The following is a 23,847-nucleotide window of genomic DNA, read 5'->3' as shown; positions in this document are numbered from 1 at the left end:
ATCATTTTCTTCCAATTTGAAATTGAAGGGTCAGTTTCTCCAACTAATAGTTTATATATTTGAACAGGTTATTTATTGAGTTCTTATTTTACTATTTGTTGAGTTGTTCATTGTAAAATTATATTGAAATAAAATATGTGATTGACAATAATCAATATTTGTAGAAATTACGATACATATCTAAAACATGAAGTCTACAATCTTTAATATAGTATCAATTGAATTAAATTTATTATATCAATCAGCAATCACTGATTTTATTTGACCAATGTCTTTAATTGATTTGTACTGATTAGAAATATCTAATATTATTAGTCGTAATAATTTCTCCATCTCCAAACTTTTTTTTAAAATATATTAAATAATAACATTTTTTTGAATATCAAAATATTAATAACATTAATTAAAAATTAGAAATCGAATTTTGAATTAAAGGGTGTCTCACACATTAACATAATGAATCGCGTTTAAAAATTATTTTAAATAATTAGAAGAAATTTATAAATCATAATTTGTTATCAACGAGAATTAATGTCACAACAAAACAAAACAAGATCTACTTCTTTTAAACTAATTAATTGCTTCTAGACTCTCTTACGCGCTCTATTTGAGTACCACTTATTTTCATGAATCAACCTAATATTTATTTTAATTTAAGAAAATATTATAATCACAAAAGTTCAGCACACTTATTATAATCACATCATCAACTTTAAGGTCATTTTCTACCATGAAAGAAGATGATTTTGTTCTTGAGTATATAAGACAAATTGTAGATAATTCCCCAAGTTTTCCAACAAATCAAAAATTATGTCAATTGGACATCTAAAACTCTAAATATAGCCAAAACAAAACAGATAGCTTTTCGACTACAAAAATGAAATTTTTAACTGAAAATTAATTTAATTCTTTTTATTCCATTAATGAATAAATTATTCTTGTAAATGGAGGTATCATAGGATCTCATCATTCTCTACCACTTTACGAGAACTCGATCTCCAATTTGTAGCTCAAATACATTAGGGATAAAAAATAAATATAAAAAATCCATCACATGTAATTTCAACTTTAAAGAAATTTTCATTTTGATTGTAAGAATTTATTTGTTTTTCTTGCATTTGAGATTCTTGGACACAATTATCTTTCTCATTTTTATAATTATTTTTCATTTCTTGAAATAATTTTCTTTCATTCACTTTGGTCCCTACATCACATAAAGAAGAAATGTTAGTGAATTCAGCAATATGAGAAAGAATTCCAATATTTGACCACACAAAGCAACTTAAAAGAAGGTATTAGGAATTGACAAAGGTTATGATTCCAACAATTATATAAGATGCTCATAATAAGTTCCCCTAAAACACATGGATCGACTAATTTAGGGAATTGTTTTTACAATTATAAATATTGAATTAAGACTTGTTTCCACTTTTATTTTTTTAGAATAGTTAAATTTATAGATTATATTTTTTGTAGTGTAATATATTTCCTCTATAAGTATAAAATGATAAAATATAAAATTTAAAAGGAATTATTAGTATTAAAAAATACACTTGTTAAACATCTAAAGATAAAAATATTACACTAGAAACTGTGTATTAAATTTTCAAAAACTCAATATATATTTTTTTAATACAAATTTTTTAACAAATACTTTAAGCATATTTATTAGCATGACTTAAATTTAAAATAGAAAGGAATCTGAAATTTGATAATCTTTGAATAACCACTTAACCTAATATTGCTTCATTGTTTGTGTTTTCATAGAAGATGCATGAAATCCCCGCCGACGGAGAAGCCTTTAAGTATATTTAACAATTCAGAGTATAGTTTTGCGGTATATATTAATAGTTAATTATGATTAATTAATTATGCTCCTATTCATTGTTTAATAAATTGAAAAATAATATTCTCATATTTTATTACCAAATCAAATTCAAAACCTTATCATATTTTTTTATATAAAATATTTTAATTTAATATATAAGAATGAAAGATATCACTTATCATATTTTTTAACCAATAAATAAAAAATTGTATGTGTTTAAAAACTAGAAAAATCCTAACAAGTGCTTTTAAGCAAAAATAAAAATAGTCAATTGAATTATATTGAAATTTGTGGTTTCAAATTTTTAAAAATTTAAAAATTATTTTTTCTAATACAAAACTTTTTCTAAATCTATTGCATAATAATAATATGCATAGAAATAGTAAAAGTAACGTGTATCCTATTGTTTAATTTTCTAACATGCATAGAAATGGTAACGTGTTTCCTATTGTCACCGTATATGAAACACTCAATAATAATAATAAACTTTCATTTTTACATGATAATTTAAAAATGAAAAAAAATGATAAAATTATAAATAAAATATAGTTTAAATATATCTTTGATCCTTTGCAATTATAATATTTTTTTATTTTGGTCTTAGTAAGTTTCTTTGTTTGGTTAACATCTTGTAAATATAATTTTATTTTAAGATAGTTCTTCTATCCAATTTCAGTTATAAAAATTGTAACACCGTTAAAATATAACACTTTTTAACAACAAAAAACCTAAATCTAATTAAATTATAATATTTTTTAACCTCAAATGTTTTAGCCTTCTTCTTTAAAAAAACATAAAATGTGCATTCTTCTTCATCGTTTCAGTCCTCTTTCTCATCACTGGTACCAATATCTTCATCCATTTGAGATTTATCACCGTATTTAAATTCAAATTCTTCCTTACCATAATCTTTTTCTTCATCTGGTGGTACTTGTTGGACAATGCTGAGTTATAGAATTGGCTATGAATTAAATTTTTTCTTCTTGACGTGGAGATTAAGAGGTTTTAAAAAAGTATATGGAAAAGTCCAAAAGTGAGAGTAATAATTTGATTGTAGATGAAGGAGGGACAAAGAAGAAGTCATATACCTAGTAATGGTAAGAGGTGGTGAATGAATTCATGATGGTGAGAAGGTTGAATCTTTAATCAAATTCCTTATATTTTTTTAGATTTTTTATTTATTTTATTTTATGAATTGTGACACAACGTGAGAAATTCTACAACAACAAAAAAAGATCGAAACAATTAAGAAAAGGACGCAAATTAAGTTAAAAGATGTTGTAATTTAATTATATTTGAATTTTTTGTGTTAAAAAATATCATATTTTAAGGTATTATAATTTTTATAACAGAAATTAAATAAAAAATTATTTTAAAATAAATTTATATCTGCAGTGATATTAATAAAAAAAATTACGATTATCAAAATCAAATAAAATTATAAATACAAATACCAATAAGATATTGAAACAAAATAATATTTTAAACGAAACATATATAAAGTACATTGCAACATAAACTACATTACCCTATGCATTTCAACCAACTCGTCGTCATTGACCGAGTTTGGGAAAAATTGTAAAGATGAAAGGAAAAGTATGTCTTTAGATGGGAAGAGTATTTAAGACTAGACATTAAAGACTGGTTTCCAAGATGGTTGACTTTCTACCCATCATCAATATATCAAACAATATCAATATCAACTGTATTTAACCTTACTAACTTAATCTTAAGTTAATAACTCTAAGTCTATAAACAATTAAATCATAATTTAATCATTTTTTATTTTAATTCTAACTTTAGTTGATTATCTATTCCTTAATAATCGATTATTCTAACCTATTTAATATTTTAAATTTTAAATTCTTATTACCATCCTAATCAATCAATTAATCTCCACTAACTGGGTGTTCTATATTAATTTCTAAATTTTACAATTTTGAGATCATCTTACTTGATCACTAAGAGCATCTACAACGAGATGAAAATGGGTCCCGCCCGCCAGCGTGTAGTTACTTAACTTCCAGTTTTTTGTGGGTTCACCGTTGGAGTTGTGCCAAGGTGTCATTACGGTACTGTCAGGAAGGAACAGTGCTTCATAGCAGTTACTTTTTTTTTTCTATCTACTTTCATAATTTAATAATAATATAATTATAACCGCTACCTTTTATTAATTTATTAATAATAATAAATTTATCATTTTTTATTAATTTATAGCTGTTAACTTCTTTTTAATTTATTAAATAATAATAATTTTGTAACCATTAGCTTTTTTTTAGTTAATATACCACCGTTAGCCTTTTTTTTCTCCTTTAATTACGATTGTTAGCTCATTAATAGAAACAATTTGTTACTCATACTTTTTCTTCACAATTTTTGTTACAGAAGTTTATTAAAGTTTTTATTAATGTACTTTTTTTATTTATTTTTCCATTTAAATTAATATTTTAAGTTATAATAAAATTAAATATTAATATATAAATTAAAGTAATGGAATATAATATGATTTTTTAAAAGTTAAACCGTAAAAAATGAATGACTTGATTTAGGGTGATGTGGCATAGTAGAATTTGAATCATGTTGAGTTCACCGTTGGAGTAGAAAATGAGTGAATTGTTTCAAGATGATGTAGCACAGTGGACCCCATCTAAAGAACTCATATTGAGTTCACCGCTGTAGATGCTCTAAGTCCTTCTAATTGTTTATCCTATTTTAACTTAAACTAATCAATATAATATAATTTATTTTCATCAAAATAAAGATATTGGAAACGTCAAATCAACATATATCATTACATATACTAATAATAGCAAACATCAAATATCAACATAACATTATCAATTGTCATAATTAAAATAAAGCCTAAATTATATATGCGATCCCTTAACTTAATTTCAGGTAACGTTTTAATCTTTTATATTTTTTTTTTGAGTTGGTCCTTTATTTTAATTTTAAGTGACAATTTAATATTTTTATGTTTTAAAATGTCAACAATGTTGTCTCCCTTTTTTTACAAAAATTCAAAAAAATCATCAAATTTTTCAAACAAAACCCATAAAATTCATTATCATCTTCAATAAAATAAAAAATTTAATCAAATTCATAACTTAAATCTTGAAATAAACTCATATTTTCATTCTTTAATTGATGTTGTTGGAGATGAAAATATGAGTGTATTTGAATATTTGAGTTATGGATTTGATAAAATTTTCATTATATTGAAGATTATTATTAAATTTATGGGTTTTGGCTGGAAATTTTGATGATTTTTTTGAATTTTTGTATAAAAAATGATAACATTGTTGAAATTTTAAAACATAAAATATCAAATTGTCACTTAAAATTAAAATAAAGGACCAACTTGGAAAAAAAAAGATAAATAACTAAAACGTTACATGAAATTAAGTTAAGTGTAGACCTAAGAATGATAAGACATTCCTATTTAATAAACTTATTCAATTTAATATATATATATATATATATATATATATATAAAATACATTCCTATTTGATAAACTTATTCAATTTATTATATATATATATAGAGAGAGAGAGAAAGAAAGTTAATACTCCACTAATTCATACCCAAATCAACAATTTTATGAATTACAGACTCAATTTGTAGAATAGACGACTCCTTGTTGTTCAAGGTATAAGTAAACGTTTGAATAGAATAAAAAAAATAGTTAAAAGAAGTCAAGTTTTTTGAAAATAAATAGTAATAAAATGTTTGGTGTTAAGTTATCCGTGATGAACAAGGATGAAAAAATAGTTTGGTTTGCAACTTTTTGAATTTTTGATTGCACAACAACAATCGAAATCAAAATTAATTTAGATTGAGTGTTTAAAAAATTATGAGACAGAAGAGTTTACTACAAATTTTTAAAGCCTAGACCATTTATGTAAGACCCATAATTTTAAAGTACCCTTTTATGTATTTTTGGTATATTTTGGATTTTGGCTCGGGGGCTTTTAAGCCAAAGTTAATAATATTTTGGAGTTTTATAATCAAAAAGATACTTCAATGCCAATTAGAATTTCTCGTCGATAAATAAATTGAATTTAACTGCGGAAAATACTTTACGGTTAATTTAAGGCGTTTCGGGTGAAACGGTAATTTAATAAATATCTAGATTTTGAGATATTTGTTAAGTTATATTTATTATATAGGTATATGTTTGCTTGGAGGGTAAAAGAAAGGAAAACTAGAAGGAAGGAAAAGGAAAAGAAAATAGTATATAAAGGAAGGAAGGAAAAAGGAAGAAAGGAAAAGCAAAGGAAAGAAATAGAAAGGAAGGAAAACTCAAAATTTTCCATCTCCTTCCTCAGGTTCACGTGAGCAAGAAAACCAAAAAATTCCATCCTTCTCCATTTCTCGTTTTCGTTGCTTCCTTTTCTTCAAAACTAGTGACCCAAGGTTGGGTGTGAGTTAGATCAAGGTTTTCGTAACTCCACTCTTCCTCTTTGATCCGAAAACGAAGAAAAACGGTTTTGAGATCCAAACACAAACCCCTCCGTTTCTCCTTGATCCAAACCTCATTCCTCGAAGAGATAGAAGGGAAAGTTGCTCACCTCCGTGCTACGGTGCTAGTGCACTAATTTGGAAGCGGCGTTGCGAGCGGAGATTTTACCGGAATTTCTCGCGGAACCGGAAACACTCGATAAAGCTAACTTTGAGGTAAGGGCTCCTTCCAAACTTCTAGATTGCATTAGGGACTTATCTGTAGTTGTGTGGGAAGGAAATTGTTAGGGTTAAATGTGTCGATTTGGGGAAAAACCAAACTAGTGCGTTACGGGTAAAACCCTAAGAGTTAGGTTTTGTTTATAGTGATGAATGTTTCGTGGTAAATGAATTTGAATGTCATTGTGTATGATTATGGGTAAATGAAACTTGATGTTTGTTAATTGGTGTGGTTGTTGTGAATTATGGTTTGAATGTGAAAGTATGTTTGAATTTGTTTCTGTGGAATTTGAAAACCATTAGAGTTAAACGAGTATTAAAAATGGGGAATCTTTTAATACCTCGGTTTACTTAATGTGTATTTGAGGAAAATGTTTAAGTTAACTGGGCGTTGAGAATGGGGAATCTCTTAATGTCTCGGTTACTTAACTATCGTTTTTGAAAATCGTTTCGGTAAATGAGTATTAAGAATGGGGAATCTCTTAATGACTCGTTTACTGAATGTTTTGCGAGAAAACCGTTTAAGTCAAAAGTATATTAAGAATGGGGAATCTCTTAATATGACTGTTTGCTTAACGTTTTGTTTTGAAAATCATTAAGTTAAATCGGTATTAAGAACGGGGAATCTCTTAATGACTTATTTAATTAATGTTGTTTGAAAGTCGTTTCGGTAAATGAGTATTAAGAATGGGGAATCTCTTAATATGACTGTTTGCTTAACGTTTTGTTTTGAAAATCATTAAGTTAAATCGGTATTAAGAACGGGGAATCTCTTAATGACTTATTTAATTAATGTTGTTTGAAAGTCGTTTAAGTTAAATGGGTATTAAAAATGGGGAATCTTTTAATATCTGCATTTGCTTAACGATTGTTGTGAATGGAGTCTGTGTATGCTCATGCATTTCATTTGGTAAATTGTGTCGACCCGTGATAGGTGACACCTTGGTAAACTGTACGGACCCGTGATAGGTTGTACGTTTGCGATTTACATTTTAGTAAATCGTGTTGACCCGTGATAGGTGACACCATGGTAACTGTACTGACCCGTGATAGGTGGTACATTTACGATTTACATTTTTGGTGGATTGTGCTGACCCGTGATAGGTGGCACCTAGGTAAACAGTACTGGTCTGTGATAGGCGGTACGTTTACGATTCCCGCTTTTTCTTTTAGTAAATCGTGTTGACCCGTGATAGGTGACACCATGGTAACTGTACTGACCCGTGATAGGTGGTACATTTACGATTTACATTTTTGGTGAATTGTGCTGACCCGTGATAGGTGGCACCTTGGTAAACTGTACGGACCCGTGATAGGTTGTACGTTTGCGATTTATATTTTAGTAAATCGTGTTGACCCGTGATAGGTGACACCATGGTAACTGTACTGACCCGTGATAGGTGGTACATTTACGATTCCCGCTTTTTCTTTTAGTAAATCGTGTTGACCCGTGATAGGTGACACCTCGGTAAACTGTACTGACCCGTGATAGGTGGTACGTTTATGATTTACGCATTTTAGTAAATCGTGCTGACCCGTGATAGGTGGCACCTCGGTAATTGGTACTTTGGCCTGCGATAGGCGGTACAATTATGATTTACGGCCCTTCGAGGAGGGTTTTGGTTTGGAATTCCGAGTCCATGCATTTTGGCATATACGCATTGCATTAGGGTGCCTGGCACGCGAGTCATGTTTGATTTGAGTTTATGATTGAGTGATTCGAATTTTGATTTATCGTGATAACTGAGATGAAGGTGTTAAGTGCTATGTGTTGTGTATTGTGTGTGAGTATGATGGTTATCGAACCTTTGTGTGTCGTAGTAATCGCGTAGAAATTGCTAAGTGTTAAGTGGTGAACTTGATTAGGAATGACTTAGGTTAATTCATGAATTTTTGGAAAACTGATCAGGGAAATCGATTTCCCAATCGATTGGATGGAAGACAGGGGCTTGGCCAAATGAACAAAATCGATTAGCCAATCGATTTCGAAATCAATTTTCAAAGGAATCAGTTAAGAAATCGATTGCCCAATCGATTAGGCCTTAAGTCAGGGGCTCAGGAACCAATCAATCGATTTACCAATCGATTGAATTCAGCCCAGGATTCTGTTTTCATTAAGAATCCCTCACCAAATCGATTAGGAAATCGATTGGCTCGAAACCAGGGGCTCAGGAACCAATCAATCGATTTACCAATCGATTGAATTCAGCCCAGGATTCTGTTTTCATTAAAAATCTTCACCCCAATCGATTGCCCAATCGATTGGCTCAGTGAAAATCCTCATTTTTTAGTTGTATGATTAATTGCTCATGAATCTATCCATGCCTTGTTTTATCCTGTGTTAATTAGGAGATCGAGAACTGCATTTTACCTTCATTTCCATTGGCAATGTAATGTATGAACTTTTCGCACATTGAAAATCCTGTTAAGGTGCATGCTTAGTTAAAAAGTTGTTTTGAGCATTCAAAAACTTAATTGCTATGTGTTATCTGTTATTTTCTGGTTGGTGACCCTTTACACTATTGTGGAAATCTGGGCTTTGCCCTCAGATGAGAGTCAGGACGGCCCTACCGGTTCGTACCCTACGGACAGGGATGGAGATGGGAATGCTTGACTGCGGTTGTGTTAGGAGGATCTCACGGGGCGCGTGGAGATTACTCAGGGTGTATAGTTTTTGGTAGGATGATCAGATTAGGATGATGTATAGGGACTAGGGGTCCTTCTTTTTGGTTTGGAGTATTTTAGTTTTGGAAAACTGTACTTATACAAATATTATCAGTTTTATATCATCTTTGAATGGGTCCCATGTACCATTTGATGTTTATGTAGAAATGTTTTGGATTTGTAATTGGAGAAACTTTTCCGCTGCTTGTAATTTATAATGACTCAATTATTTATCCAAAAGCATTTCCTGATTTATTTCTTTGTTCGTTTTGATTACTTTTAGAAAAAAAAAAAAAAATATACCCTCGCTTTGAAAAACGGGGTGTTACAATTTATATGCTTAAATAAGTAATCAAATAGTTCCTAAAAGATAAGATGTGAATTTGACTATCCAAAACTTAGAAAAAAATGTGTTATTTTTTAATTCTAGTCTATAACTAATCGATTAGCGATTAGTATGGAAAAATAAGATAGTCATTTTCTTAATCCATTTAGATAGTGTTTATAAATTGATTATTTACTATTTCTAATTATCTTATATCGACGTCCGGGCATACAAACATAAAACAATTAGCACAAATGACTCTAAATGACTTAAAATTAAATAATAAAAACTTGGGATGTTACAACAAACATCTAAAAAAAAGGAGTGCAAAGAGTTAATCACCTCTTTATGAAGTGTCAATTGGCTAAACTGATTTGATTTTCATCACAAGTTAGACGTATCCACATACCTCAATCCATAGGAGCAAAATTGTTATGTATTTTAATGTGGAAACAAGAGGGAGCCCAAACCCAAAGCAAATGGGTTCAATTGTTGTATGACAATTCCATAGCTATATCACTCTTACCATGCAAGTTGGAGTCAATACAAAAGAATGCAAGCAATCAATAGGGACTTGTTTCAACATAAAATATTGTTCATTTAATTAACTAACAAAATTGAGGGTTACAATATATACCACTTCTTCTTATACACAAAAATCACTAGGAATATTAAATTAATGATTTAGGGGTTGAAGTAAGAAGTGCCACACTTGCATTTCCATCCTTCAGGCTCGTAATTGGTATATTGAAGATGTTGTTGTTTGTTGTTATGAATAATCTGAATTGGGTTACATGGAATGCATTCTCCACATTTGTGTTCACATCTTGGTGGTCTTGACCCAATCCTACTCAAAGCTTCTTCATTTTGTGTAGTCTCAAAATTAGTTGTTGGAACATCTTGTATTCTAGTTGTCGGAACAACTTTGAAGGAGAGTGCTGTTTATGGTAACAAAAAAACAATGTTGTTTATTATTGGTTGAAATTTGAAAACTAACACTAACACATTTGTGCAACTATTGAAGTGAGGTGAAAGAGTATGTAAATATAACTAACCTTGTTGATTTGCATCACCAAAAAACAACAAAGGCGTTAGAAACAGAATGTAACACATTATTCTTCTCTTCATAGTTGGTTGTAGGAGTCCTAAAATTAAGGATATAGAATGAGAAGCTTTATAGGATGCAATAAGTACTAGTGGTAAGTTTGAAGGTGATTGATTGGCACAAAACCTTAGAAATAGTAGACAGACCATGGATATGCCAGAGAATGAGATCTAGCCATTTCCCTCTTTACAAAATTCCTTTATAAAGATAAGGGGACCTTTTTATTTTATGAATCTATCTCTTTCTAAATAGAAAAGTTCATTAAATAAAGGGTTTTTGTTTAAAATAATTTAGTTATCAATCTCACACGTTCTAAATGCTTAATAATAAAATATATTATAAATTTGAATTTACATTGGAATGTACCAAGTGTCTCTACAATTTTTTATTATCTAATTAAGTGCAATTACAGGACATTAAATATAAAGTTTTGATTGATATGTATTTAAAGTAATAATATTAGGATGTAAATTAATTATAATTGTTAAATTACAAAAATATTTCATTTTAATTATATTTATTTAAAAGTTATACCAAAAATTATTAGTGATGGATTTATGACTTCAAAAATTTAACGATCAATCATAATGATTGTATTTTTTATTTATTTCAACATTTTAAAAAATTACTATAAATTTGTCCCAAAAAGAAAAAATTATTAAAAAAAAATAATAATTTTACTAAATTATTCTTAATAATATTTTATCGATTTAGATCAAAATCCAAGTAGAATATAGTAGTATAAATTAAATAGTATGTACAAATGAAAAAATTAAATTATTTTTATTAAAATTACACACATTGTGATAAAGATGAATTATATAAAATATGATGGGGCCATTTTAATCATTTGGCCAATAAAGTTTTTTTTTTGGAGTCCAAGTATATATTTTTTAAGTTGTAAAATTCAACAAATTTTAATTTAATAATAAAATAATAAACATAATTTTTTTATTCAAATGTCATATATATATATATATATTATTATTATTATTATTAATATGGAGATCTAATATAAAATAAATGATAAATTAATTTGAAAATAAAATTATAAATATTATATTAAAATCTAAAAGGTCATTTATTTTTATTGGGACTATTTTTGAAAGTAAAATAACCTGTTTATTTATAAAACGGATTCAAAGGTAAAGTCATTAAACTAAAATTTTTAGATTTCAAAAAAAAAAATATTTAATAAATAGATCCCTTACTCTACTATTTCCAAAATTAAAATTAAGAAAATATTATCTAAAATCAATATTATTTCAACTAATATAAAATGGATTGACTTTATTATTATTTAAAAAAAATCATGTGATGTTGATTATATTACTTTAATAAATAATTAATACCATTCTAAAACGATTATAATTTTCTTTTGGAGTTAAATGCTATCATAAACTTGAAAAATCTCAAATTAAAATTCCACCTTACGCATCTATATGTGTTAACCCTACCCGTAGTTATTGGATGGTTGATTTGAAGGGAAAGATACCGATAATAAATTCATACGGGTGTGTTATTGGAATATAGAAATTGTCATAGACACTATATGTGTACTGTTTATTTTTTTAAAAGAAATATATTTTTGTAAAAAAAATAAAGATATTTTTGTAATTCAATATATAGATTTGTTTCTTTAACCAATTAAAATATTTAATTAATCATTAAAATACATATTATTGACTATTTTTTTAATATATTTTATTACCACTAAATTCACAACATTAACTGCTTGATAGTACTTTTTTAATCATTAAATTGCAATATTATAAAGTATTAATGTCTTGAATTTTAATTGTTAATAAGATATACATTAAAAATAATTAATAATTTATATATTTAATTGTTAAATAAATATTCAAAGTAGTTAATGATATAAATTATATATATATTACAAAAAGATCTTTCAATAATAATTTTTTATTTTAAAAATGAATTTCTTTATAAAAAAAATTAAAAAAAAATACTATTTACCATATAAATATAGTCAATAATAGATACATATCAAATATTGTTTGAAGTGCCTGCAGTGACATAACAATTTTCAAATTTTTATACATCAAATCTTGTTCATGAGTTGAGCATTGAATTTGAATCAGTTGATGAGAGTTATGACTGACACAGTCAAAGAAGAGTTGGAGGTGGAGACGAAGTGGGGTTGATTCATGATCGATGTTGATTTAGGCTTACTGACTCAAATTGTACTCCCATTCATTCATCATTTTAACTTTAATTTATTATTAGTGAAGGGTACGTTGAATTGAAATGTGAAAGCATCCAAAGAAAAAGTCTTACTTTTATTTGATTTGATTGGATTGGACCCATCACATTTTAGAAGATTGTATTGTAAGTTGTAACTTGCATTGGGTGCTTCTAAATTTGCTCAACTCGTTGCATTTATATATATGATCATCCCTTGCTTTTTGCTTAATGCTGTGTCTAATAGCCCTTACCTTAACTTTTGTTATATAAATTTTTCCATTAGAGTGTATTTAGATGGAATAATTGAAAATTTTAAAGTAATTAAATTTTTAGGAAATTCAAATCTTGTATTGTTTTGTTTAGATAAATATATTTTTCATTTAATATTGAGTTATTTTTGTAAATTTTAAAATTTTTGGAGTGAAAATGAAAGTAAAAATATTTGGGCCAAAAATAAACTTTTAAAAAAATTGAAAGACCAAATTGCAAAATTTTGAAAAATTAAATGGATTTATATGTAAATTTTGAAATTTATAGAGTCAAAATTATAAATTTAAAAATAGCATAGAATTCATATATTATAAACTAAAAAAAAAATTAATTTTTATATGATATTTAAAATTCTTTAAATTTAACTTTAATATAAAATCTGTTTATTTAAAAAAAAAAACTCAAATATATGATCCAAATAAAATAATTTACAATAAAAAGTTTAAAATTTTATAAAAAAACTATATTTTAAAAAAGTCTCGTATCCAAACCCACAGTATTAGACTAAAATGAAAACAGTAAGTACTAATATTTCGATTGATCTTAGATTCACAGTATAATTATTATGTAGATGATATGATGATTATAAATGTGATAATCCCTTGAACAAAAAAAGGCGCATGAATAAATAACCGAAAACTCAATCCCAATTCCAAGCAAGAGTGGAAGAGAACCATTTTGTGTATTACCCATATGAGATGTGAATTGAGATTTGAGATATTGGGATGTGCCCTTCTTCTCTTCTGCAGCCTATAGTCTGCACACTGCACTCTGCACACTTGCAGTCACAAATCACTATATCATTGCTAAAAGCTGAAAGTGGACATTGTCCTATAATATTGAGGTTATTGTCCCAAATTAGTTAACACAACTAATTTTATGACTCACTGCTCAATTTTATTTCTCCAGTTAATATCCAATCAAACATTAACTCCAAATATCTCTTCTTTCTTTATTTCCCCAACCATTATACTACTTCTGCTTTTTAGTCCATTCTTTCATAAACCAGATCAATTATTCTACCGAAAAATATATTTTTACATTAGAATATAATTGATGTATCATGATTAATATTCCTATTTTTAGTCATTTTTCTCTCTTTTCGGTTTGAATGTATCTTTATGCTGCTTGTAATTTTGTATAGTATAAAGTAAGATGTCCATAAATTGATTTTTTTATATGAATATCCCCTTTTTTATTATTTATTCCTCAATTGTCCTACATTGAAAAATAATTCTCAAATTGTCCTACTTTTTACTTTCAATAGGAAGTCTCTCTCTGGGGAAGGGAAGCGACCTCCTGAAGAGGAAGCCTCTCTCTGGGGAAGCGACCTCCAACTACTCATTTTCATTTTTTTGTTTTTTGTTTTTGAAAAATTGTTTATTATTACAATTATTAATTTAATTATTTAAAAAATAAAATACTAATATTAAATTAAAATAAAAATATATTAATAAATTATAAATTAAATTTATAATTTAATTATTATTATTAAAATTATTACTAATACGTATAATTTAAAATTATTATAATTAAATTATTAATTTAATTATTTAAAAAATAAAAATACTAATAATAAATTAAAAAAATACATTAATAAATTATAAATAAATGTTATATTTTTATTATTGTTATTATTATAATAAGTAATTATTATACTTATAATTAAAAATTATTATAGTTAAAATGATTAAATAAAAATATATATATTATATTATAAATTTCAAAAAAAAAACTAAAGGATAATAAAAATTAAATAATAATAACAATTAAATGAAAATAAATTTATATTGCTAACATGAAAGTTAAATGAAACTCATACCAAACCAAGGATATTGGCCACAATATCAAGGTGTTAAGGTGTGTCACAATCCACTAATACGGAGAGTCACGAAAGGTCGCCCAAAAAGCAAACGCATTAGAACAGAAATGGACAGTACAGAAAGAGTACAAGAAAATGCGGATTATGTCGGGTCTCTGGTCGTACTAGAAAACATTGTTCAAACGTTGCTGGCACATCTACTCAAATTTGATGTATTTTTATTTTTAATTTAATGTATTTCATTTAATTTTCATGTTAGCAATATAAATTTTTTTTCATTTAATTGTTATTATTATTTAATTATTATTATCATTTATTTATTTTTTTTGAAATTTATAATATAATATATATATTTTTATTTAATCATTTTAACTATAATAATTTTTAATTATAAGTATAATAATTATTTATTATAATAATAACAATAATAAAAATATAACATTTATTTATAATTTATTAATGTATTTTTTGAATTTATTATTAGTATTTTTATTTTTTATATAATTAAAGTAATAATTTAATTATTTTAATTATAATAATTTTTAATTATACGTATAATAATTATTTATTATAATAATAATAATAATTAAATTATAAATTTTATTTATAATTTATTAATGTATTTTATTTTAATTTAATATTAGTATTTTATTTATTAAATAATTAAATTAATAATTATAATAATAAACAATTTTTCAAAATACAAAAAAAAACAAAAAAACAAAAATTGGTAGTTGGAGGTCACTTCCCCAGGGAGAGACTTCCTCTTCAGGAGGTCGTTTCTCCAGGGAGAGACTTCCTATTGAAAGTAAAAAGTAGGACAATTTAAGATTTTTTTTTCAATGTAGGGCAATTGAGGAATAAATAATAAAAAAGGGGATATTCATATAAAAAAGTCCCATAAATTTATGTCTAAATAATACTACTGTAATTAGGTATAGATGCAGAAATTTTGAATAATGAGAGTATCATATATCTTTTTTAACACTTGGAATATGTAATATTATAGTCTCAAAATTATAGACATTTTTAAATATCTTTTTTTTTATATATATATAAATTTATAAATTAAACTAAGTAACAAAAAATAAGTACTAAACTAATTAATTAAACACATATTTAAATATTAAATTAATTAATAAAAGATATATTTAAGTTTATTTTCGTCATATTATAATAACATTCATAAATTTAGTTAAAAAAACAAAAACAAACATATAGTTGAGATAAAATTTATAACATATGTATTTTTTATTTATTATATAGTTTATTTTTTAATATATTTAAATACTAAAAATATTTATTTTTTAAAATTATATGCAGATCATTGTCCACACATACCTCTAAATAGATCCGTCTCTAATTGTAATAATATAGCAAAAGGAAAAATAAAAGTTCGTTTAATACTCAAAATATGATAGAAATAAAATAAAATAGGCTTAATTGCACTTTTGGTCCCCCTATTATAGGTGAAAATTGAAAGTAGTCCCCCATTTTGTTTCTCCCCAGTTTTAGTCCCCAAAACAGAATTTGAGTCCAAATCATGATGAGTTGTCATTTTTTAATGACGTGTCAATAAAATGGCAGACGCTTACGTGGAATAAACTTATTATTATATTATTTCTAATTAAAAAATATAAGTTATATTTTAAAAATCATTATTATAATTGTTAAAAATCATTATTACAAATAAAATTTAATTGTTAAAATTAAATTAAAAAAAAATGAACCCTAAGCCCCCATTTTGTTTCTCCCCAGTTTTAGTCCCCCAAACAGAATTTGAGTTCAAATCATGATGAGTTGTCATTTTTTTAATGACGTGTCAATAAAAAAGCTGACGTGGCAGACGCTTACGTGGAATAAACTTATTATTATATTATTTCTAATTAAAAAATATAATTTATATTTTAAAAATCATTATTATAATTGTTAAAAATCATTATTACAAATAAAATTTAATTGTTAAAATTAAATTAAAAAAAAATGAACCCTAAGCTTGAACCAGAAGCATATCATTCAACAAAAACTTGAACCCTAAATTAAAAAACAGCCCCAATTCAACAAACACTCCCAAATCGAAATTCAAAACTATTAATTCCTTTTTCTGATAATAATCAATCAATTAGGTATTCGTATCAAAAAATATTCAAATCTTGTAATTCACATAAACACAAAAATAACAACTTGTAGTATCAGAAACAAGAAGTTGGAGTCGCACCACTTAACTCAACTGCCCGGAAAACGGAACCAGAGTTGCTCGTCGGCTGCCAGAAACGGCGAGAGGATAGTCTTTTTTTTTCTCGGATGCGATTCCATTGTGATACGCACCAATGAATTTCGTCGCAGCAGATTACCGCACTGCGATTCCCCAATTTGGCACTAAAACGCCGCAATTGACAACATAGGTTATGGTTTAGGATAAATTTTTGATTTGCCATTGAAAATTCTAAATGATTGAATTTTGTGTTATACTTTCTCAATCAATTGTCTTCTTAGTACATTGAAATTTCTAATTGTCTTTTTTACATGTTTTGGATATTTATCAAGTTCTTTTTTGATATTTCGATTATAAGGATTATGTTTTCCTGTGTTAGGTCATGGCTGCTAAGAAGACAATTGCAATTTGTCAGTCAGGTGGCAAATTTGAAACTGAAAAAGATGGTACTTTGTCATATAAAGGCGGTGATGCTCATGCTATGGACATTGATGATCAAATGAATTTTATAGATTTCAAGGCAGAAATAGCTGAAATGTTTAGTTTTAATCTTAGGAGCATGTCTATTAAGTATTTTCTTCCTGGAAACAAGACCACTCTCATTTCAATTTCCAGTGACAAGGATCTACAACGAATGGTTAAGTTTCATCGCGATTCGATTACTGTTGAAATTTATATCCTTATTGAAGATGTCGTTGCTCTTGAGGTTTCAACCATGCCTGCCAGTAGGTAGTTTCTTTGGTTCTATATCCTAATAGTAATATCTCTTTTGTTATTTCACGGGGATTTAGTTTCTAGAGTTTAATTTTGATATTCTTTATTTCATGGGAGTTTTTGTTGAATTGGGGCTGTTTTTTAATTTAGGGTTCAAACTTTTGTTGAATGATATGCTTCTGGTTTAAGCTTAGGGTTCATTTTTTTTAAATTTAATTTTAACAATTAAATTTTATTTGTAATAATGATTTGTAACAATTATAATAATGATTTTTAAAATATAAATTATATTTTTTAATTAGAAATAATATAATAATAAGTTTATTCCACGTAAGCGTCTGCCACGTCAGTTTTTTTTATTGACACGTCATTAAAAAATGACAACTCATCATGATTTGGATTCAAATTCTGTTTGGAGGACTAAAACTGGGGAGAAACAAAATGGGAGTACTACTTTCAATTTTCACCTATAATAGGGGGACCAAAAGTGCAATTAAGCCAATAAAATAAAATTGAATAAGAATATAATAAATAATGATAAGATAAACTTTTTTTTTTTTGAAATACCTCGTATTATTGAAAAGGTATAGGATGTAATACCACCAAAATCAGCTAAATGCATCTTAACATTAAAAGGAGAAATTTCTTTTATCTACACTATTTTTATCTAAATAAATCACATACGGACGAAGAGAATGGACTAACATATTTATATATCTCCTGATTTTGTCCATCTGCCTTCATTATAATATCAAAATTAGGATTTGATAGAGTATTTTATATTACCAAAAATTAAAATCTAATAAAAATAAACAAACGCTAGGGGGTTGAATGAACAAAAATAAATTGAACAAAAATCACAAACACAAACTCAAATGGCCTAAAACATTTGAAGCAACACTCCTCTAAACTCTTTGTGACGCTGCAACCCTAACACCACTTTTTCACATCCAATTCCACCACCACATCTCAACTTCAATCAATTGAAGCAACACATTTCACTTCAACGATGTTGTGTGAGAATTAAACCATTGTAAGTATGAACCACGCATATGAAAATTTTGTACACATGATGATGATGATAGCTAACAAAAGTTTTACTACACACTCAATCATCACATATAATATATATTATATTTAAATAATAGAAATACATTACAAAATAATTATATATTTATATTTTTTTAAATTAATAAAAAAATTATATTTAAAAAATTAATTGACACTATTAAGTAAATAATTTAATTTAAAAAAAATCACCAATAACTAAATAATTCTAATAATTCCATAAGCTTAGTAAATTATATATATATATATATATATATATATATATATATATATATATATATATATATGAGTTCTATACTCCTTTTAATATTATGTATATTCTTTTATTCTACAAGTTTTATTTTAAAATTCATTATATTTCAATTTTTATTATTAATTTTATGCTTAATCTATTCTACAATTTTTTATACATATATAAAAAAAATCAGTTACTATTGGTTCAAACACCATAACTAACGAATCACGATTCATGAAGCAATCAACTTAACTGATTTAATGGCCAATCCTTTTTATGAATATATGAATACTTAATGGTCAATCCTAAGTTTTAACACAAATATATTCTAAATCAATTACAACAAAAAATAACAATTATAAAATTTTCTAATTATCTAATAGAAACTACAATGTATGAACTATTTTTATATTATATTCGCGTAAAGACAAACACATCATCTGTCTATTTTCTTCTTTAAAATTAATAAAAGTTACAATTTGATTGAAGGACACATGTGTTTTAGTGAAAAGGCTAATAACATGTTTGATTTCCTTTCAAAAAGGTTCCACAAACACTACAAGAGAATAGGAAGCTTTATTCAAATGTTTGTTGCAAAACAAAACATTCTATAAGATATCCAAATTCCTAAAAGAATAAAAAAAATAAACAAATTCAAATACTAAAAAAAATGAATAGAGTTAATCTATCTATTCTCATCACTGATTTACGAATTACCGTCACAAGACCTATCCTCAATTCAAGTGTCACCTTAGGTGAAAAAGGTTTGACGAGGAATCCTCTCATGCTCTAGTAGCTAGAGGTTGTTTATTGGATGAAATGAATCATCTACAATAGTTGCACGATACAACAATTATAGAGAGAACGTTAGATCTAATGAGAGAAAATATCCCTCTATAAATCAAACGATTCTCTCAATTGTTATACGATTATAGGGAATCAAATTTAGATGATACAGACCGAGCCTAATTCCTTCCATATTGGCCTTAATTTTTAGGAGGAATTAAGGTTCTTGGGCTAGGTAACCCCATATATGCAAGCCTAGGAGAAATCCTAACTTTTGGGCTTGGTCTTGGAGAAGGAATTGGACCATAGCTATATGGTCTTGCAGAAGCAGGCCTAGGAGACAAGTTAACTTGTTCCAATGCTCTTGATTGAAGGTGTTCAGGATAGTCACGGACACAACCAATACGAGGTCCAGCTCCTGTAGACCACTTGCATGATAATCTCTTTGAAAAGTCAAACATTGGGGCATCCAATTTATTGGCTTGAATAACCTCTTCATTAACTGTTGCATTATTGGTTTTGATTCCTTTGTTGTTGGCATTATTGGTGGGTATTGATTGGGAAGTTTTAGTAGGACCCATAATTTGTTGTGATTCATTATTTTCTTCAATAAATGAATTGGTCCCAATAAATGAAGGAGCATCATCATCTATAGCACATTTCTACACAAAACAACAAAAGCAAAACAAGTTAGTTGATATGTGTATAGCAAAACAAGTTAGTTAATTTATTGCACAATTACATTTTTTTTCTTTCTTTTTGGCTCAATAGAATTAGTTAGATAAAAATTCACCTTCACATTTGAGAGGTCTACATTGTGCTCCTCGAGAAAGCTAACGAATTCTCTGAAATTCTCTTCAGTTGGATGATAGTGACCACTATAAGGCCAAATAGCCTACAATGTTTAAATAAATCCAATTGTAAGCAAAATTGTTAATGCAAAATCATATATCTATGATACCTTGAGAAAATAAGTTATTTTTAGTCAAGAGTTCGATAGTTGCGAATCTTGACTTTTAGATGAAAATCAAATAATTTGTATATTAATACAAATTGTCTGATCTTTATCTAACGACTAAGATTTGCAGAGTTCAGTAATCACAGAGAATTCGGATCGATTAAAAATCCGTTGTTTAGTAGTTTTTACCTCGAGTACACCTTGATGTGCCACTAATCTTCCGGCAGCTGTGGTTGCAGCACCAGATAGAAAGCTAGAGTGTTGAAAAGCACCCTTTTTCTTCCTTCCAACATACAAGGCTCTAGTGGTGCTAAGAACAAATATCCATTTGGATTTTTCATCAGTATCCACTAGCCTCCCATCTTTTCTATACACCAACTTCCCATTTTCAACAATTACTTCATATTCTTCCCTTTCATTCTGCAATATTAAATATCAAACATACACATTAGATTAGATTAGATTTTATATTATTCATGTTTCAATTTATGCTAGTAAGAATTACAAATATGGTATTATCTAGTGATTATAACTTACTGGTCCAAGGTATTTAATGCACTGGCGTTGAAGGGTTGCCCTTGGACATTTCTCAAGATTTATTTCTTTACCATCTCCAACATCCAACCTTCAAAAATTAACCATCAATATCATCAGCTATGAAGTTTCAACACAGTCACAAATATCAGACACGACACTAACATGATAATTTATATATTTTGTGTTGATCACCGAACATGATTTAAATCTAAAGTGTCGGAATTAAGCACAACAGAATAAAAGCTTACCAATAGAAAAATGGTTGAGTGCTTTGGCTTTCAAACCAAATATCATAATACAAGTGCAAATTGTGTCCATAGCGATGACGTGGGTCAATCTATGAAAAAAATAAGAAAGAAAAGAAATCCTTAATAATATTAGATTATAACATAAGCTAAAGGGTAATAATAATAATATTATTATTTATTATTACTTAAGTGTTAATTAATTAATTAATGGAATATTGAAGATAAATAACTTACAGCTTCAAGCCAATGTTGCAGGGCTAGTTTTTGTGCCTTATCATCCTTTGACAAACCTTTTCCAACCTGTATGACAAACAATAATTAACAAAAGACACCCAAATGAAATAATAACATGAAAGAAAAAAAAAGTTAATTTAATTTAGAGAAATTATTAAGTTGAATTTTCTAATAGAATATACCTTAGCTGCTCTTGTCCTCGCCCTTGCCCACCTTGACCCAGCAGTTTCTTGTTTTTCCACATTAAAGAATGAAACTGAACTTCTTCTAAGAGCAGCAAAATCCAATGCTTTCCACCTTCATATCATTTATAACATACAAAAACATAAGCCTCCAAAATTATAACCTTAAAATTAAACCAAATTTTATTATCACATTATTTATTCAGGACAATATCAAAGACTAAATTGACCGACACAAAACAACCAATACGATTGAGAATCATTCCATTTAACAAATCATTTCTGGAATTTCGATAAATTAAAGAACCAACTTATCAGATATATACAATTTCAAAGACTAAATTGATTATTCGGTTAAGCAAACACAAAAAGATTAAAATTTTGAAAGAAACTAACCAGAGTTCCTCAACAACAACAGCACAATCTGCAAGGTTTCGTCGAGTTCGATAACTCTTATAAACTTTCTGAAGCTTAGTTGCAGCAGCATCAAGTTCACTAACTGGTCTTGGTGAAGAGAAAATAAATTCTTGAGGCAATGAAAGCAAAGGCACTGCCTTATGATGCAATTCTTCAACATTTCTTTCAAGCATCACATGTTCTGGTCTATAATCCTCTAACCTTGTTGAATTGTTTCTTTTTGTGGAAACATTTGTTGTTTCTGATGATTCTGTTTTGTTGAAACTTTTTGCTCTTAAAATCATAGCCCCATCTTTGGAACCAAAACTAAAGTTGAATGAAAGATTCAAAAGTGAATGTCTAACAATTTCTTCCCAAGCTGATGTTAATAAAGAAAGTGATAATCCCATAGAGATTTAGATTCACTACCAACTTCAATTTTTTCAATCCTGTTCAAATTAACATATATCTCATCATTAGAAATAAATCATAATCTTATCCCAAAACAAAATTTAAAAGAAAACATCATAAGTATATAACACAAATTAAAGTAAAAAACAATCATTGAAAATTTTCACAACCCCCCTCATGGATATATTTTTATATATATAAGAAACAATTAACTTGATTTAAAAGGAAAAGATAGGAAAATACAAACCTTTGTTGTTGTATAGCTTTTGAAGAAGTGTATCTTAGTTATGAATTGAAGTTTGACTAAAAGAAGAAGAGAAAATAAATGAATAAAAATGAGTGTATGTCAGTGGTTATTATATATAAGTTGGCATTCAACAAATACGTGTCAAAACTGACGAGTGAATAAGGTAGTCTTTGAATTCCACAACGAATTTTCTCAACACTTTCGAATGTGGAAATAAAATGTGGGTCATTATAAAGTTCTAAGTTTATATGTATGTTTTTTTATATAAATAATAATAATAAAAAAGTCTGATCCACGTGTTGGTTAGAGTTGTTCAAACCGGTTTTGGGTTTGTATAAGGAGGATATGTAACCCCTTATAAAGGATATATATTAGTACTTTATAGTATAGTCTTGTTTGTTTTTTGTTCTTTTTTTTTTTTGATGAATTTCTTATTCTTGGACCATAAACCGATAGATAGATATAGATAGAATTATACAGGTGAGGCTGCCAGTCAAAAAAAGTAAGCTTCCACGATGTTCCATGACATGAAAAATATTAGCTTTTTATTTTTTTCTTTGATTTATGTATATGTTTAACCCCTACATTTACAATGAATTTTGGTTTTTGCTAGTGCCATTGAAGATAGGTGGATATATATTTATAAATGTTCAATAATTTAAAAAAAAAAAATTGGAATGAGACACCATCATATTTTTTCATAAAAAATAAATTTT

The 23,847-nt window shown here is 27.1% G+C and overlaps 1 protein-coding gene across 1 annotated transcript; it reads right to left on the bottom strand.

The window, feature by feature from the left end:
- Positions 1-19,524: 19,524 nt before the first annotated feature.
- Positions 19,525-23,269, bottom strand: LOC101507258 (IQ domain-containing protein IQM1-like). The gene is made up of 9 exons (XM_004513376.3): positions 23,132-23,269; positions 22,474-22,922; positions 22,078-22,192; positions 21,896-21,961; positions 21,662-21,750; positions 21,414-21,501; positions 21,066-21,296; positions 20,712-20,813; positions 19,525-20,580 (listed from the first exon to the last, which is right to left on the bottom strand). The coding sequence occupies exons 2-9, from the start codon at positions 22,881-22,883 to the stop codon at positions 20,119-20,121; spliced, it is 1,563 nt and encodes a 520-aa protein (XP_004513433.1). The 5' UTR covers positions 22,884-22,922; positions 23,132-23,269; the 3' UTR covers positions 19,525-20,118.
- Positions 23,270-23,847: the final 578 nt, after the last annotated feature.

The sequence above is a fragment of the Cicer arietinum genome, chromosome 1, assembly GCF_000331145.2.
Source record: "Cicer arietinum cultivar CDC Frontier isolate Library 1 chromosome 1, Cicar.CDCFrontier_v2.0, whole genome shotgun sequence".
NCBI classification, from domain to species: Eukaryota; Viridiplantae; Streptophyta; class Magnoliopsida; order Fabales; family Fabaceae; genus Cicer; species Cicer arietinum.
Note: the sequence above shows the minus strand (reverse complement) of the source record. Positions and strands in the feature narration are given on the sequence as shown.